Source organism: Harmonia axyridis, chromosome X (genome assembly GCF_914767665.1).
Source record: "Harmonia axyridis chromosome X, icHarAxyr1.1, whole genome shotgun sequence".
NCBI lineage: Eukaryota > Metazoa > Arthropoda > Insecta > Coleoptera > Coccinellidae > Harmonia > Harmonia axyridis.
In genome coordinates, this window is record NC_059508.1 from 6,420,677 (window position 1) to 6,436,416 (window position 15,740).

The 15,740-nt window shown below is 33.4% G+C and overlaps 1 protein-coding gene across 11 annotated transcripts in view; it reads left to right on the plus strand.

Moving 5' to 3' along the window:
* The window catches only part of LOC123685697 (plasma membrane calcium-transporting ATPase 2), a 105,404-nt gene that overhangs the window by 86,638 nt on the left and 3,026 nt on the right, over positions 1-15,740 (plus strand). For 3 of the 11 annotated variants that reach the window (XM_045625502.1, XM_045625501.1, XM_045625507.1), the window contains 8 exons: positions 244-688; positions 1,814-2,215; positions 2,487-2,685; positions 2,756-2,964; positions 3,023-3,174; positions 3,294-3,429; positions 11,984-12,052; positions 13,523-13,546. In XM_045625502.1, coding sequence (XP_045481458.1) covers positions 244-688; positions 1,814-2,215; positions 2,487-2,685; positions 2,756-2,964; positions 3,023-3,174; positions 3,294-3,429; positions 11,984-12,052; positions 13,523-13,546 — 1,636 coding nt within the window. Of the gene's footprint in view, positions 1-243; positions 689-1,813; positions 2,216-2,486; positions 2,686-2,755; positions 2,965-3,022; positions 3,175-3,293; positions 3,430-9,957; positions 11,113-11,983; positions 12,053-13,522; positions 13,547-15,740 lie in introns of those variants that run through there. The other 8 variants (XM_045625504.1, XM_045625508.1, XM_045625511.1 and 5 more) reach the window with 6 other exon arrangements.

The following is a 15,740-nucleotide window of genomic DNA, read 5'->3' on the forward strand; positions in this document are numbered from 1 at the left end:
AACTCTTTTTCTTCTTCTATTTTTGTTGACCATCTAAGTCAGTTTGAATGCCAGTTAAATTTAGGATGGAACTTGATATTCGTCAGGATATAATTACCAGAGAAATTGATCATAACGTATTTTTTTCTAACAGATGCTGGCTAGTTGTTTTCATGCTGATGAAATGATGCTTCTATATTTTTCAAAAAGTTATTGTTTTCATAGGAATTTTCTGCAAGATTTTTAATGCCCTATTTTTCACAGGTGTGCCTTCATTTACGGCCATGATGGTCGATTGGAAAAGTTCACAAGGGATATGCAAGAACGTTTGTTGAGACAAGTTATTGAACCTATGGCTTGTGATGGTTTGAGAACTATTTGTGTAGCTTTTCGCGAATTTGTGCCTGGTAAAGCTGAAATAAATCAAGTGCACATAGAAAGTGAACCGAATTGGGATGACGAAGAAAATACCGTAAACAATTTAACATGCATCTGCGTGGTCGGTATTGAAGATCCCGTACGACCGGAAGTACCAGAGGCTATCCGCAAATGCCAGAAGGCGGGTATCACGGTGCGTATGGTGACTGGTGATAATATTAACACAGCCAGGTCCATTGCTACGAAATGCGGAATCGTTAGACCAAACGAAGATTTCCTTATTCTTGAAGGAAAGGAGTTCAACAAGAGGATCAGGGATAGTTCTGGAGAGGTAATATATCCCACAGGGGAACAGCTGTTTTGGTGTCGAGGGTTTTTGAGCTGATTCTATATCATTTTGATGTCCTGAATTCAAATAACGTATTAATTTATCCTAAGAGCTCAAATTTTTAAAATACACGATTTTAGAGAAATCTAGTTACATTATTTTAACTCAAATCCGTAAGTGTAGTAAACAAAAGAATATTGAAGAAATCAAATAGTCACTCAACATTTGGAAAGCTTCTTTTTCGCGACATTCTTGAATGTTTTTTTAAACAGTCCCTTTTTAAACTCCAGCAGTAATCTGCCATCATGTGCATGTCCCATCTTCTTTGGTAGCGGTCCTCTATATCTTTAATATATGAAATATTTCACCTTTCCCTCACTCATGTCTCCTAAATTTTCTGGAAAATGGTCTAAATGGCTGTGTAAATAGTATATTTTAATACTAATATTCTACCCTAAGGGTTTGAAACTATTAAGCATCTTGTTAACCATTTCAACATAGTTTTGAGCTTTATGTTTGTCTAGAAAATTTTCTACAACTGCAACAAATGATGTCGTTCAACTTGATTCATTGAATTTACGAAGGAAGGATCCTTAATTAATTGTCTTATTTGTGGGCCGTCAAATATCCCTGCTTTGAGTTTTTCTGTGCTCAACTGATGCATTTTCACCTCTATATATCCAAAACATGACCCATTTTCATCAAGAGCCTCTATAAATTGCTTCATTAAGCGCAACTTTATATGTAACAGAGGAAGTATGATTTTTTTTTTTACCCGAGTCAGGGGATTAAAAGAGTCAGTTCAGGTACCTAATAGGCAATGGTTCCACTATTTATTTCTTTACCTGGAATTTACTCAATAACAGACTGACAATAAAACCATTGTACCTAATCAGAATTCTCATTAATGAATATACTGAATGAAACCCACATTGGTAGATAAGTTGTGATGTTTCTAAAAAAGTAGAGCTGGTAGAGAAAAACGGATTGCATATACAGATTTAACGTCCCAAATATATAGTTAAAGTCAGCTCTAAATCACAGGCACCAAAAGAAAATTTTTTTTTTGTTCTGTGTCATCTGGATCTCTTATGTAGGTTTCTGTATAACAGTGCTTCTCCTTTGTAGGTTCAGCAACATCTTCTGGACAAGGTGTGGCCTAAGCTGAGGGTTCTAGCTAGATCTTCACCAACCGACAAGTACACATTGGTTAAAGGCATCATAGACAGTAAAATAAGTGACAATCGTGAAGTAGTTGCTGTAACTGGTGACGGTACAAATGACGGTCCAGCTTTGAAGAAAGCAGATGTCGGTTTTGCTATGGGTATTGCTGGTACTGATGTGGCCAAAGAGGCTTCAGATATTATTTTGACTGACGATAACTTTAGTAGTATTGTTAAAGCTGTTATGTGGGGAAGAAATGTTTATGATAGTATAGCTAAGTTCTTGCAATTCCAACTTACCGTTAATGTTGTTGCTGTTGTTGTAGCATTTATAGGTGCCTGTGCAGTGCAAGACAGTCCTTTGAAGGTGAGCTAGACAATCATTCCATCAAATGTTTGATACATACATTTTTCATCATAGTTAGACTATTCCGGGCTTTCTAGCAGTGGCCTAGTTGGCTTTCACCTGACGTGAAACAACAAATTTTTCTTGGTAGTACTGGATTTCACTGAGCTGAAGTCTGTTGTACGAATCCTCTTGTCTGCAGCATGAAAGCCCGAAAATTTTGCACTATGTTGAAAGTTCCTGCCTTGAAAGCCTTCAGGGTCAATTTTTAATGTTCGTTTTTCTCATACAGGCTGTTCAGATGTTGTGGGTCAACTTGATCATGGACACCCTTGCTTCATTGGCGTTGGCCACAGAGTTGCCAACATCAGATCTACTTTTAAGGAAACCATACGGTAGAACCAAACCTCTCATTTCAAGGACTATGATGAAAAATATCTTAGGACAAGCAATTTACCAACTTACTATCATATTTGCCTTACTTTTCGTTGGTAAGTGTTTCAGATGAGATTTTCTATTGAAAGTAATATACTCCAAGTCTCACATGATGATGTTCTTCAGGTGACAGGATGCTGGACATTGAGAGTGGAAGAGGACTTATAGATTCAGGACGAACACAACATTTTACTGTCATTTTTAACTCCTTTGTCATGATGACATTATTCAATGAATTTAACGCTAGGAAAATCCATGGACAACGTAATGTATTTGAAGGAATCTTCACAAATCCCATATTTTACACAATTTGGATTGGCACATGTGCAGCTCAGGTAATGTTGCTCCATACTACCTGGTAATCTAGATCTTTTAACCCTTTTTTTTCTCCAGGTGTTTATTATTCAATGGGGAGGATTGGCGTTCTCCACAAAAAGCCTAACACTAGAACAATGGCTCTGGTGTTTATTCTTTGGTGTTGGCACTCTTTTATGGGGTCAACTGGTAACAACAGTCCCTACCAGGAAACTACCGAAAATTCTTTCGTAAGTGAAAATTGCAGAGAAGAATTTACGCTTATTGTTAGCAATTATAAAATGATATAGTGAATATACCGTTTCTTTTTTCATCAATTGTTTCTTTTTGTTATCGACGCAATTTTTAGATGGGGAAGGGGTCATCCTGAGGAATATACAGAAGCAATAAACATTGGCGAAGAGAAATTTGACGTTGACTCTGACAAAAAACCAAGAGCTGGTCAGATTTTGTGGATAAGAGGGTTGACTAGGTTGCAGACGCAGGTAAGATTTTGCACCATATTCAGGTGATTTATTGAATATATGGAGAGATTTTGGTTCATGGGGATGCTCACCCATACAGCCCTATCATATAATTCAGAAAATTTGGGATGAAACATCTCTGGTGAGAAAAAATTTTCACGTTTGGTATTACCAGCCATAACACCCCTTCATTAAACTGGAACACGTATTAGCTCATTAGTGCTTTATTTAGATTTAACCGTAGTCTGCAATTAGAAGAACCGGCGTAGCTTGAAAAGAAAGCAAGAGGCAAGGCAAGCTTCGTTGTGTTATTTAGACATTTAGATCGTAGAATTGATTAGAATTTGTTCGTTTACTGAATGGAGGAAGATTGAACTGCTTTTGGGTATACATGTGCTTTGATCATTTAACAGATTTTATCTATGTGCAATTTCTCAGTCTCCTTCCATTCAGAAAACACAATCCAAAAATTCATGACTTGTTCCACTATAGATGAAATTTAGAGGTTGTGATATTGCCGAGCTGATGTTTCAACTCAAATTTCGATTCATTTCATTAATTATTTGCGTGAGTGTATGAACAGAGTTAAGTTATAATAGGTAGTTGGTCGAAAAAATACAATTAAAAGCTTCCTCAATCCTATCCCAAACCAAGCCTCATTATGTGTTACTCGGTTATAGCATGTTGCATTGACGTGTAAAAAAAAATTGTTATGTGACCCGTTCTTTAGTTTTTCTGTCGAAAGTTTAGGTATCCAACAAACAAAATGTGTTACTTATGGAAATGATTCATTGAAAAAATTGAGAACAAAATGCAATGTTTCTGGTTATCATTATGAATATATTTATGTTATATTCCTTATGTTCCATTGAGATATTGTATTCACTGAAACCATTCAATTTATTCTATTTTAATGATATCACATTGCATTTCATTAAGTATTAATACTAGCATAATACCCATTCCTTTGTTTGTCATCACACATAAGTTCACTTATTCAGTATAAATTTTAAAAATGGTAATACTCGAGGTTTGTATTTTTAATCATAACGAATAACATTAAAAGGACACTGACAATTAGTTGATTCTGAGATTTGAAGTTGAGTAAAATAACAAATTGAAAATGCTCGAGAACTATTGGAATGTTCTAATTTATAATCGGTGTTCTTTTTTTGATTCGAGTATATTTTAATCTCTTCCAAAATGTCTTTTCATTCGATTTTATAAACTGCTTGCAAACGAATTGTTATAAGATAATGAATTAATTATTGCAAATTAAGTAATGAAAGTAACTAAAAATTAGGAACTTTTAAGTATTAACTTGGCATATCCAGGTCCTCAATAGAATCACTTCCACAATTGACATTCTCTACAAAAAGCCTGTTTTCACTAGCTGTTTCTAATTTGTTTGTGATTATCAGAACCACTAGAAAGGATGAATTTTTCGTAAAATTTCCCGATATAATGCAGAAAATAGTAACTTGAATTTTCGATTAAAAAACTCATCCTTTCGGTCATATATTTTTGTTTGAAAATTTTAACCGGAATAATTTATAAGATTTTTTCAAAAGGCATGTCTTGGTCCATACTAAATCTGAAATTCAACGGAAAATTGTTTCTAAAAGATCAGTTCAACATATCTGGGATCTGGTTGTACAATATATCTTACTCAGTTCAGATTTAGCACCAGCTTGTTGAGTTATAAAAAATTTATGCATGCATCTAATATTGCCTTATTTAGGTTTTATTAGGGTACAAGTTTTCATCCCAGATGGCTGTGTTGTCTCAGAGATATCTATTCTTGCTGATTTCTCGACATAAATGGTTATAAATCGATAGTACAATTTATTTCTTCTTTCAAACTAAAAAGTATTCCGTTTTTTCTGATTGGAATATCTTCAGAAGGATATCCTTTTCTGAACGAGGAGAACAAAGTTTGATCTTTGAAAACTTTAAACATTTCACCATAAGTAGGAATCTCATTCATCATGTAATTGTCTTATCAATTCAGTAATGGCTCTTCTTAGTCGGGACTATTATTTTCTTATTTTTAATTTCTTAGATATATGGAAATTAGAACAATTTGTGATACTGTAGTTCGTATGCTAGTTTCTATTAGCCCTGAAAGAGCACTTTTCTGATACTCGAATTCGCAATGCACTCATCACTGCTGTATGAATTTCTCGAAAACTTCTTTACACTCGAATCGTAGATTCAAAAATTCCAAAATGAAAATATTTTCTCTGATTTTCACTAATTTGAATAATTTCAATAATCACTAAATTTTAGATGACTATTGTTCGTTTGTTGTTTGTGGTCTTTTAGTTTCATTTTTTCATTTTCATCTTATGGACATTATTTTGACAATCACATAGTTTACGAATGTATCAAATTTGACCAACCTAAACAAAATAATGTTCATAATCATTAGAATGTGTTTTTAAAGCAGTGAATGTAAGATTATTGTTAGTATCTTTGCTACTTCTTCTCGAAATCGGATATTTATTGGCGTCTTTTTTGGAATGGTTGGATGTTGTATTATGTAGAAATCATTCTCTTACAAGACACTTCTTTCTTATGATCCGGATCATATCAAAACACCGCTCTGCTTTGATGGGGCTGAATGTTAACTGAACTTTCTTTGCCAGCCATCAGAACCCATGAGAGAAACTGAGGTATAGGATCATTGGCTTGCATCATGTCGCAGTAATCAAGTACGTAGCTTGTAGATCGCTTTTTTAGCTGTTGTATTGAATGAGACTGCGATGTCGATAATGTTACACTTACTGTGATGTCAGTAGATTCCCCAAACCCCCCTCTCTTGGATCTTGCCTGTTTTCCTCCTAAAATAACAGCTCTATAAGGCTCTTTACTATTCTCTGATAAGAAGGTGTTTGACTGGAAAACTCAGCAGATTAGACAACACAGCCACTGGACAATTAAGTATGTCTAACAAGCACTAATCCTAACCCAGGTGTTATATTTTTTCTGTGTGAGATTTATTTGAGACTGTAATACCCCAAGGTCTTGACTCGTTCGTTTAAGGATTTAGGAGATACCTAACCGTTTTACTTGAAGGATTGATAATTTTTCCGATCCCTTCGAAAAGAGCATATAACTATCGAGAAATGCAGCACCCACAACCTCTACCTAACAAATACATATAAAATAAATATCAAAGTGATAATTCTGCACTATTTGTTTGTTTCTTAATGGCAAAAGGTAATTACTCGTGGAAAACCCTATGGAGCCTTACAGAGTCCGTTCAATTACTACTATCATTCTAAACCCTATGGAAGTTCCTTTATCATCCTGTATAACTTCAAGTAAAGATATGTGAATTTTTAAAATGTATTCTGGGGTTTCCAGAAGAGATGCAGGATAACCTTAGTCACTTTTTATCACATCCATTAGAAATTGCTGACCCTATTTGAAAAACGATCTGAATGCATATTTCTACATTTTCATTTCCTTTTGATGTCATCAATTATCAATTTCGACTTATTTTAAGTTGAAAACCAAACCCCTCTTTTTTAGTAAGTAATGAGATAATCAGAGTAGAAAAATTTATCTTTAGAAAGGTACTCTTCCTTGCGAACCGACAGAAGTGGAAGAAATAATTTTTTACTATCATTACTCATAAGATAATGAAAGAAATTTCTTTATTATATTGCTAAGGTCAGTTTAAATACACAAATGCATTGAATCAAATTATAAATAAGTTCCTTTTAATTAATCCATTTTCATTAAAACGGCAACAAAAATTTTTTCTTTTTTTGTGGTGGCTCGATGAAAAATTGATATGGTAGATTGTGATACTTAGATGTCTATCTGTCAATATTAAAAAGGATAAATTGAAAACCTTTTTGAATTTTCTGAACAATACTAAGCAGAATTTCAGATCTTCATGAACCATATTAAACTTTTTATTAATATATAATAATTTTTGATACTTACTATGAAATTTCACCATAACTTAAAAGGGTTTTGTTGATACGAAAGAAAAGGCGCACGGGCTCTTTATTTTCATTAACACTAACCTCGAAATCACTTTGAGATCACTTTCTTCTCACAATAACAACTTGCGCATTATATATGGGCGCCAATTCGTCGAATATATATTTTCACCTTTGTCATTTGGACGCGAAATGGAGCACTGTAGATACCTGACTTAAAAAGCATATTGCGATATCATAAATCGAATCAATATTTTACGGCGCAGAAAAAATATTGATTATTGAAAATAATTTTAATTCGAATTGGAAATTCTTATGTTCAGAAAGTTCATCAGGTTTTTCGATGTTTTACCCCTTTTCGAATTGAATATTTTCAAACTTTTGGAAATGATAACGACGAATCTCAATATCAAGTTTTCATTGGGCAAGCCTATACAGGGTGTGGTCGATGGTAACCTGGACTTTCACGGAAAACGAAGGTACGTGTTTTTTTTTTTGAAAATTTTTTTTTTTGGGTAGGAACTACATCTGAAATATTTTTAGCGCTGCGATGTTTATCTTATTATTTCCTTGTCTTTATCTCTAGCGGATTTCGAGGAATTTACTTTTTTTTTTTTGCGAAACATAGCTTCAATTAAATGGTCTTCACTTCGGTACTTGGAATCCTAGAAAACTGAAATTTTGGGTTTGGATTACTAATAACCCGCTTATCATTTATGTGTAATAAAATACATCCCTAATATACAGGGTTGTTCTAAATCACAGGCTTCAGCTAGACATACTTAAAATAAGATTTATTGAAGAAAATAAAATTTCCTTTCATTCAAATTGTAGAGCTTCCCAATTAAAAGCGAGGTTCCATCCCAATAGTAATATAAAGATAAATTTATTTTAGATGTTCATGAGATTTCATAGAACTTGTGAATTATGATGATTTTTATGAGGTTTTTCTGAACATATTTTAGATCGTTAAAGCAGTGGTTCCTATCCAAGAAACCAAATTTTCAATAAAATCGTACCTTTATCTCTAGCGGATGTCGAGGAATTCACTTTTTTTTGCGAAACATAGCTTCAATTAGTCTTCACTTCGGTACTTGGAATCCTAGAAAACTGAAATTTTGGGTTTGGATTAACAATAACCGGTTATCATTTATGTGTAATAAAATACATCCCTAATATACAGGGTTGTTTTAAATCACAGGCTTCAGCTAGACATACTTAAAATAAGATTTATTGAAGAAAATAAAATTTCCTTTCATTCAAATTGTAGAGCTTCCTAATTAAAAGCGAGGTTCCATCCCAATAGTAATATAAAGATAAATTTATTTTAGATGTCCATGAGATTTCATAGAACTTGTGAATTATGATGATTTTTATGAGGTTTTTCTGAACATATTTTAGATCGTTAAAGCAGTGGTTCCTATCCAAGAAACCAAATTTTCAATAAAATCGTACCTTCATCTCTAGCGGATTTCGAGGAATTCACTTTTTTTTGCGAAACATAGCTTCAATTAGTCTTCACTTCGGTACTTGGAATCCTAGAAAACTGAAATTTTGGGTTTGGATTAACAATAACCGGTTATCATTTATGTGTAATAAAATACATCCCTAATATACAGGGTTGTTCTAAATCACAGGCTTCAGCTAGACATACTTAAAATAAGATTTATTGAAGAAAATAAAATTTCCTTTCATTCAAATTGTAGAGCTTCCTAATTAAAAGCGAGGTTCCATCCCAATAGTAATATAAAGATAAATTTATTTTAGATGTCCATGAGATTTCATAGAACTTGTGAATTATGATGATTTTTATGAGGTTTTTCTGAACATATTTTAGATCTATTTAATTGATTCAGTCCTTACTTGGTGGAAAATCATATTGATTTGGTAAAAAATAATTGTAAACACTTACTACTTTCCACAGTTTTTAATAATTTACGACAATTGTTTCGCCGTCTAAGCGGCTTCATCAGGGTTACATTGCAAAGTGTAACCCTGATGAAGCCGCTTAGACGGTGAAACAATTGTCGTAAATTATTAAAAACTGTGGAAAGTAGTAAGTGTTTACAAGGTTACAGGGTTACATTCAAAGTGTAACCCTGATGAAGCCGCTTAGACGGCGAAACAATTGTCGTTAATTATTAAAAACTGTGGAAAGTAGTAAGAGTTTACAATTATTTTTTACCAAAAAAATATTTTAGATCGTTAGAGCAGTGGTTCCTATCCAAGAAACCAAATTTTCAATAATATTGTACCTTCCAATCTCTGTAAAAGTCAAGGGTACCATCGACCGTGGCACACCCCTAATTTGGATGATCTTGGGTTGATGCTCTTTTAATTGGTGAAATAACAATAATTAACAAAAATTGAGCGTTTGTGGAACGTTCATGTGTATTTTCATCGTGAATAACATGGTTAATACGTCAATGTAAAAGGATATGGTGAAGGGTTCTACTAACACTAACTAAAGTGTGAACGCAATTAATAGCAAGAAATGAAAAGAATTGTTAAAAAAAAAATGAAAGAGAGAGTGGCATGAGCGTATGCATGCGATTCCCAGCCTCATGAATAGCCTGCTTCCCTGTGTTTGCAGCTTCGAGTTATCAGAGCTTTCAAGTCAACGTTGGAGGACCTGGAGGAGAGACGCTCAGTACACAGTTTACACAGCTTACACAGTTTGCGCAGCTCGCGCAGTCACACGGGTCCCTGGCCACCCAGACCTCTCTCAGACATCACTTACATTGACGAGGACCCGAAACAATCAGCCCAGAAGAACGATGATCAGCATCGTCTGCTGTCACCGAACACATTGAGGCTCCCGCCCTACCATCTCCCTGCTAATTCGGACTTGCCTAAACCCGTGCATGAGACTCGCATTTAGTGACGTTGTGTCGCCTATTTCGTCTTTATATTATGTTGACTTTCTTGTCCCGGCGAGCACGCATGCGTATGACGTACGATTTGTGTTCATTAAAACGCTACTCAGATCTCCTTCTGATCCCGTGATTTGGTCAGACCTACCCTGCCAGTGGACAAGTCTCTTTATTAATCTTCGTTGAATACTCAATCTGTACGAAATCAATTTTTCAGTACGAAAGAATTGTGTTTTTTGTTTTAGTTGTTATAATGTTTATTTTAAATTGGTAAAGATGAACAACTTTTCATCATTTCAGTAGATTGTTGATAACCAATGAAGATTAATTCTGAGACACAAATCTCAACTGGAGGTGGTCAATATTATATTATTATATTTCTCTCTCTCTGTGCCTTCTCTTTCTTCTATTCTCTCTTAGTATCCCTCCCCTTGTTTCATATCCTTCTATTTAACTTTTTCCATAGCATAGCACTAAGTAGACTACTTGACCGAAGTATAAAGATTTTCTGAAATACTTTTCACTGTAGCGTTTAATGTATATATTAGATCTATTTAGATAGATTTAGGCATCTGAAATTAGTGGTAATGGAGAGAACACCCAGTTGGCATGAAAGAAAAAAAACTGCGAGTCAATTGTATTGTGTGTTTAACGTCAAGGACATGTGAGAAAAACACTTCTAAAAATACTCCCAATGAAACAAAATGAGAACTTTTATATACCCTCTGATGTATGTAAATTATGAATACACTGTTATCACTATCAATCGCAATATAACGTCTAAGATTGATTTGAAGGTAAATTAGAATTCTAACTGTCTTTTTCTATCGTAACAAGTTATATTCGAACTAATTCAATAAACAGAGTTATATTTATGAAAGAACTGTTATTTCTTCTTTACAATGAGGTGTCCAAAGGCAATTTTTTCCAGATGGTCAATGAAATATTTTTGCGTAACCTGTGCTTTTGTTTAAAATACCGATTACCTTTTTTTTTGCACGTTTATTTTGTTATTGTTGATGTTATGCGGCTGAAATGAAATATTTTAAAAATAATTGTGATATGAATAACATTTACTTGATGGTTTCTCTCGTGGTAATCCGTTCATTACATTACGAAAGAAATCTAATTTAATTTTTTTTGTGGTGTATTGAATGGCAACTCCTCATATTGGTTTTAAAAAATGTTATTCTCAGAGTTGAACTAAATTTTTGTTTGTTGAATATATGCCTTTCGTGAAGAAGCACAGGTTTGAGGACTTGCATTTGATATAGGTAGGATATTAACGGTTGGCACGGGTAATACTTAGCAGTTCTCTTGTGGTACGACTTTTTTTTATATTTACTCCTTTTCTGGCCAATTTTGTATTAAGTAGTTTTTGAATTATAGGTTTTTTATAGCTTCGAAATAAAATTTCATTATCCGGCACTGATCCATATTTGATACACGTTTGGAGCAATCGTGTGTCTGTTGATCGCAACACTTTAAAGCACAGCAAGATCGTGTTTTTTTATAACTCCTGATCTTACAACTACTGTAAGAGCTCTGACGAAATCAACTTAAAAAATCCTTATGAAAATGAATCAAGGATGTTGTTGGGTTTCGAAATAGCTCTAGCAGCCTTTTTCAGTTATCTACTTGACCTAGTAGTATCTGATCTATCTTATTCTGTGCACTATCTATTTGTATGTACCTTCCACTCTATCATACCACTCTTTTAACTTACATTACCCTTTACTCTTGAAGGTGATAGGTGGTGAATTGCAAGAACGTTTGATTCCAGTACCATACAGCAAGAGCTCCACTGACCAAGCTGTAAGCTGCTTTCCTACATCTTTCTGTCCGCTATATAACCGTGTGCTGCTGATTGTTCTTGTTTGTGTTTGGCCGAATTTCACTGCTTTCACATGGCGGTATGCTAGTACAATACAAGCCACTATTAGGCAGATTGATCAAAAGTACTCAAAATCTTAGTTGAAACATTCATCTCATCGACACGTACTTTTTTAGACAGCTTCATAGTCAATTGAAATGCTTGTTCTTTGCACACGAAATATTCTAACAAAATAATGTACAAAGTTGCGAATAATACCCACTTAAAAGAAGGCTTAAACAGTTTTACATACGTACAAATAAACTACTCAAATCGTTTGAAGCATTTCGATTGGATATGATTCATACTTTTTCATATGTGCAAATATTTTAAACTTCAGATTTTTTTCTTCCAATTTCTATTGGATTACGTGAGTAGGATTTAATGTTCTAAGGATAGACCTTAGAACACTGATACAAAAAATTAATTCGTGAGTGAAAACAGATTTATATATTAACGTTTGTTTATCTAAACTTATTTGAGCTAGATAATACCTAGGGTTTTGATTTGATTACAGTTGAATTGATTAGTTAGAAAAATAGACTTAAAGTACACCTAAAGCAACCACCCTTTCACAATTTAGAAATTTTTTCGTTCCCATATTTCCAGCTGTTTTGGAATATTTTTATGCCCAATTTTTGATCTACGAAACGCATGTGGAGGAAGTGAAACATTCTATTATTTCAGTTTTATTAATAACAATTTTCGTTTTCTTTGACCATTTTTAGTTTTCGCCTTTTTTTTGTTAGCACGAAGCATGCCCCCTCATTATATCTACACGTAGTCACAGATGCATAAGATCGCTCAAAACGATGCGGTATGTACTTTGATTCAGTGTCGGAATATGTACGATTGTCCACTTCCAGGACTTTTCCTTGGTTATCCAGTTATTGCCAACTTATATTTTACCTGCGGTAGAAGTATGTGCTTTTTTATTATTTACGAATTAAAGAGAGATAACTAAGGAACTGTAAGTGTGGCCTATAAGAAAATTCTAAATCTTTATCGGTATTGAAGTTAATCCCTTCTGGTGTCAAAAGATCAAAATGCCTGTCGCTTTTTATTTAAGTTCTTTATGGCCTCTATGCATAGTGCTCTAGTGTGTTCGAACTATGTAGAAGGCTTTTTAGGTTGTTCTATTCCTTGAAAATGACTTACTAAAATTAAATGTTCGAAGCAAATTTTTTTTCTATGCCGACTTTTTCAGTTATATATATACTTATATATTGTTTTATACTAAATACTTGTTTTAGATGGAAGCTATTTGAAAAAAAAAATTAACACAGCCCTCTTTAATTTTAATATTTTTTTATATTTGCTAGATCATGTTTACTAGTTATTTTTTTTATGTGTTTATGATATACATTTAAAAATTCTATGTGTACTAATTCCACCCATATACATACAAACAGGTGGGGCAAAATCACGTAAGCAAAGTAACCAATATCTGGTAAAGGACTGTATGTATTTGACTATTGTTATTCGTGTGTGTTTTTTTTTAAGTGGTGCTCAAATAATTTAAATTGTGTTGAGTTGTGAACATTTGCAAGTTCAATGTTTCAAGTCACCCAGAATGAAAAAATCCGATTGCTTGCTCCGAAAGACGAAAGAGTCACTCAGGCTTCGCACGCACACTGAAATCACTTATAAATTTCCATTTATGTCTACTCTGAACTAATCGAAAACTTATCTGTTGGATGTCACTTGTGTCATTGTGGAATTCGCTAGAAGATTAGTGTACCCGATTTCATGAGGACCCTATGCGGTATCGTGCGCTAATCAACAATTTGAGCACTTGAAAGGATTCCATATCGATTGATGAATTCCACAAATAAACTAATCGCAAGAAAAAAAATCATTGATTAAAACAGGTGTTTGTCTTAACTGAATTGAAAAAAAAACAAGAGGATTGCAAATGCTTTTTTAATTTCAATTATTCTATTCTTTCCAAAGTCAAATTTATCAATTTCTGCTGTTACATAGCTTATTGACAAAACCACTGCTATAAATTGTAAGCTATTCTTCTGTTTTGCTATGAATTTTGGATTAATTCTTCGACTCAATGCTAGTTTTCTTATGCAATACTTCTGGAATACAGCTGGGTCAAATGAAGTTGTAAATATCTTCAATGGATGTATCAAACTGAAATATTAAATATGAAGTAAGAAAAAAGCGGATAATTGAATGAATAGATATAATGTATGGAAAAAAGTTTTCCATTATCGATTTAACTGACTTCAAAAATCCATTTATGAATTTTTTGAATTTATCATTTTAAATATAATTTTTGTGTTGTATTTGTTCATTTTGTTTTGAGTTTTATCGTTAGCAGTTTTTGTGAAATAAAAATTTCCTCTGCATTCGAGAGGGTAAAGTATTCATTTAAGATTCAAAGAAGCTACACTTGGTAGGTTAATTTTTCTCTTATGTCTTTGAATTTCACCACCACTATCCTATGTTGATTGCCTTACACTAAAATTAGAAGAGTAAATTCTATGTAGTAATTCATTAATCCCATTACCTTTACATGTACCAATTCTGTATAATAGTCGTATTACAAAGCTCGCTCATTGAAATTCTCGTGCACTATTCTTTCTAGCGATCTGTCATCAAATTTTCAATGCAATATTTTTGAGTACTCGAAATTCAATGTTGTTTTGAGATCGATGGCAATGGTAATGAGTCTACAATGTTTTCAGTGGTTTGTAGCTTGAGTAACCGTAAGTAAACATAAAAATATTGGTTTCGATGTATTTCTACATTTATGGAAGAACTACAGAACCAAATTATTTAAAATTCTTCCTTATGCAATACCATTTAAACATTTCCAATCGCTTTTTAGTACTACTCTCTACTCAATGGGTTTTAAGCGTCAAATTTTCCAAGACTAATATCGAACCGTTATTTCTAACGAATATCGTTTGCTTAGAAATAATATCTCAAATTTTCTTATTCTTAAAAAAACTTATTCTGCATATGATATCTTCTTAATATTTGCACATATATTTTCATCGAACTGGTAGAGCAGAAACCTTTAAATTCTCTTCACTCCATGAGATCTTAAACAATATCGAATTTTGAGTATTTTGAAGCTTGTTTGTAGAATGAAAAGGAACATTGTGGGGAAAATCTGCTTCAAGTGCTTAGACTTGGTCAAGTTTCACACAGCCAATAAGATAAACTTATACCCAAATATCAGGTTTTTCATCATAAGAGTATCTTGAAGGTACTGGCATCGAAGCTATTCCTTGCTTGCTTATTCATGCTTTAGTATCTTCAATGGCATGGGAAAAATTGAATATTTTAATGGAATGGAATTGCTGTCCAATTAATAGACGAAGAAGCCCTTTCATAAATTGAATAGAAATCAGTTCAAACGTTGCTTAATTGTTTCCTGATTTGTCTTCTGTCTTGATTTTTGGGTATATAAGTGAAAGTTGAAGAAAGTCTCCTTCGTTGTGATGGTTCAACTTGAGGCATCAAAACTCCAGCTTAATAGTTTGCAATAAACTTCAATGTTCAGCTTCAACCTGCTCAAAATGGCATGTAAAAAAAACGCCCACACCTATACATTTGTTCTGGCAATGTCTGTATATTTGAACTATATTATTACATATTTTCATGCTGCCA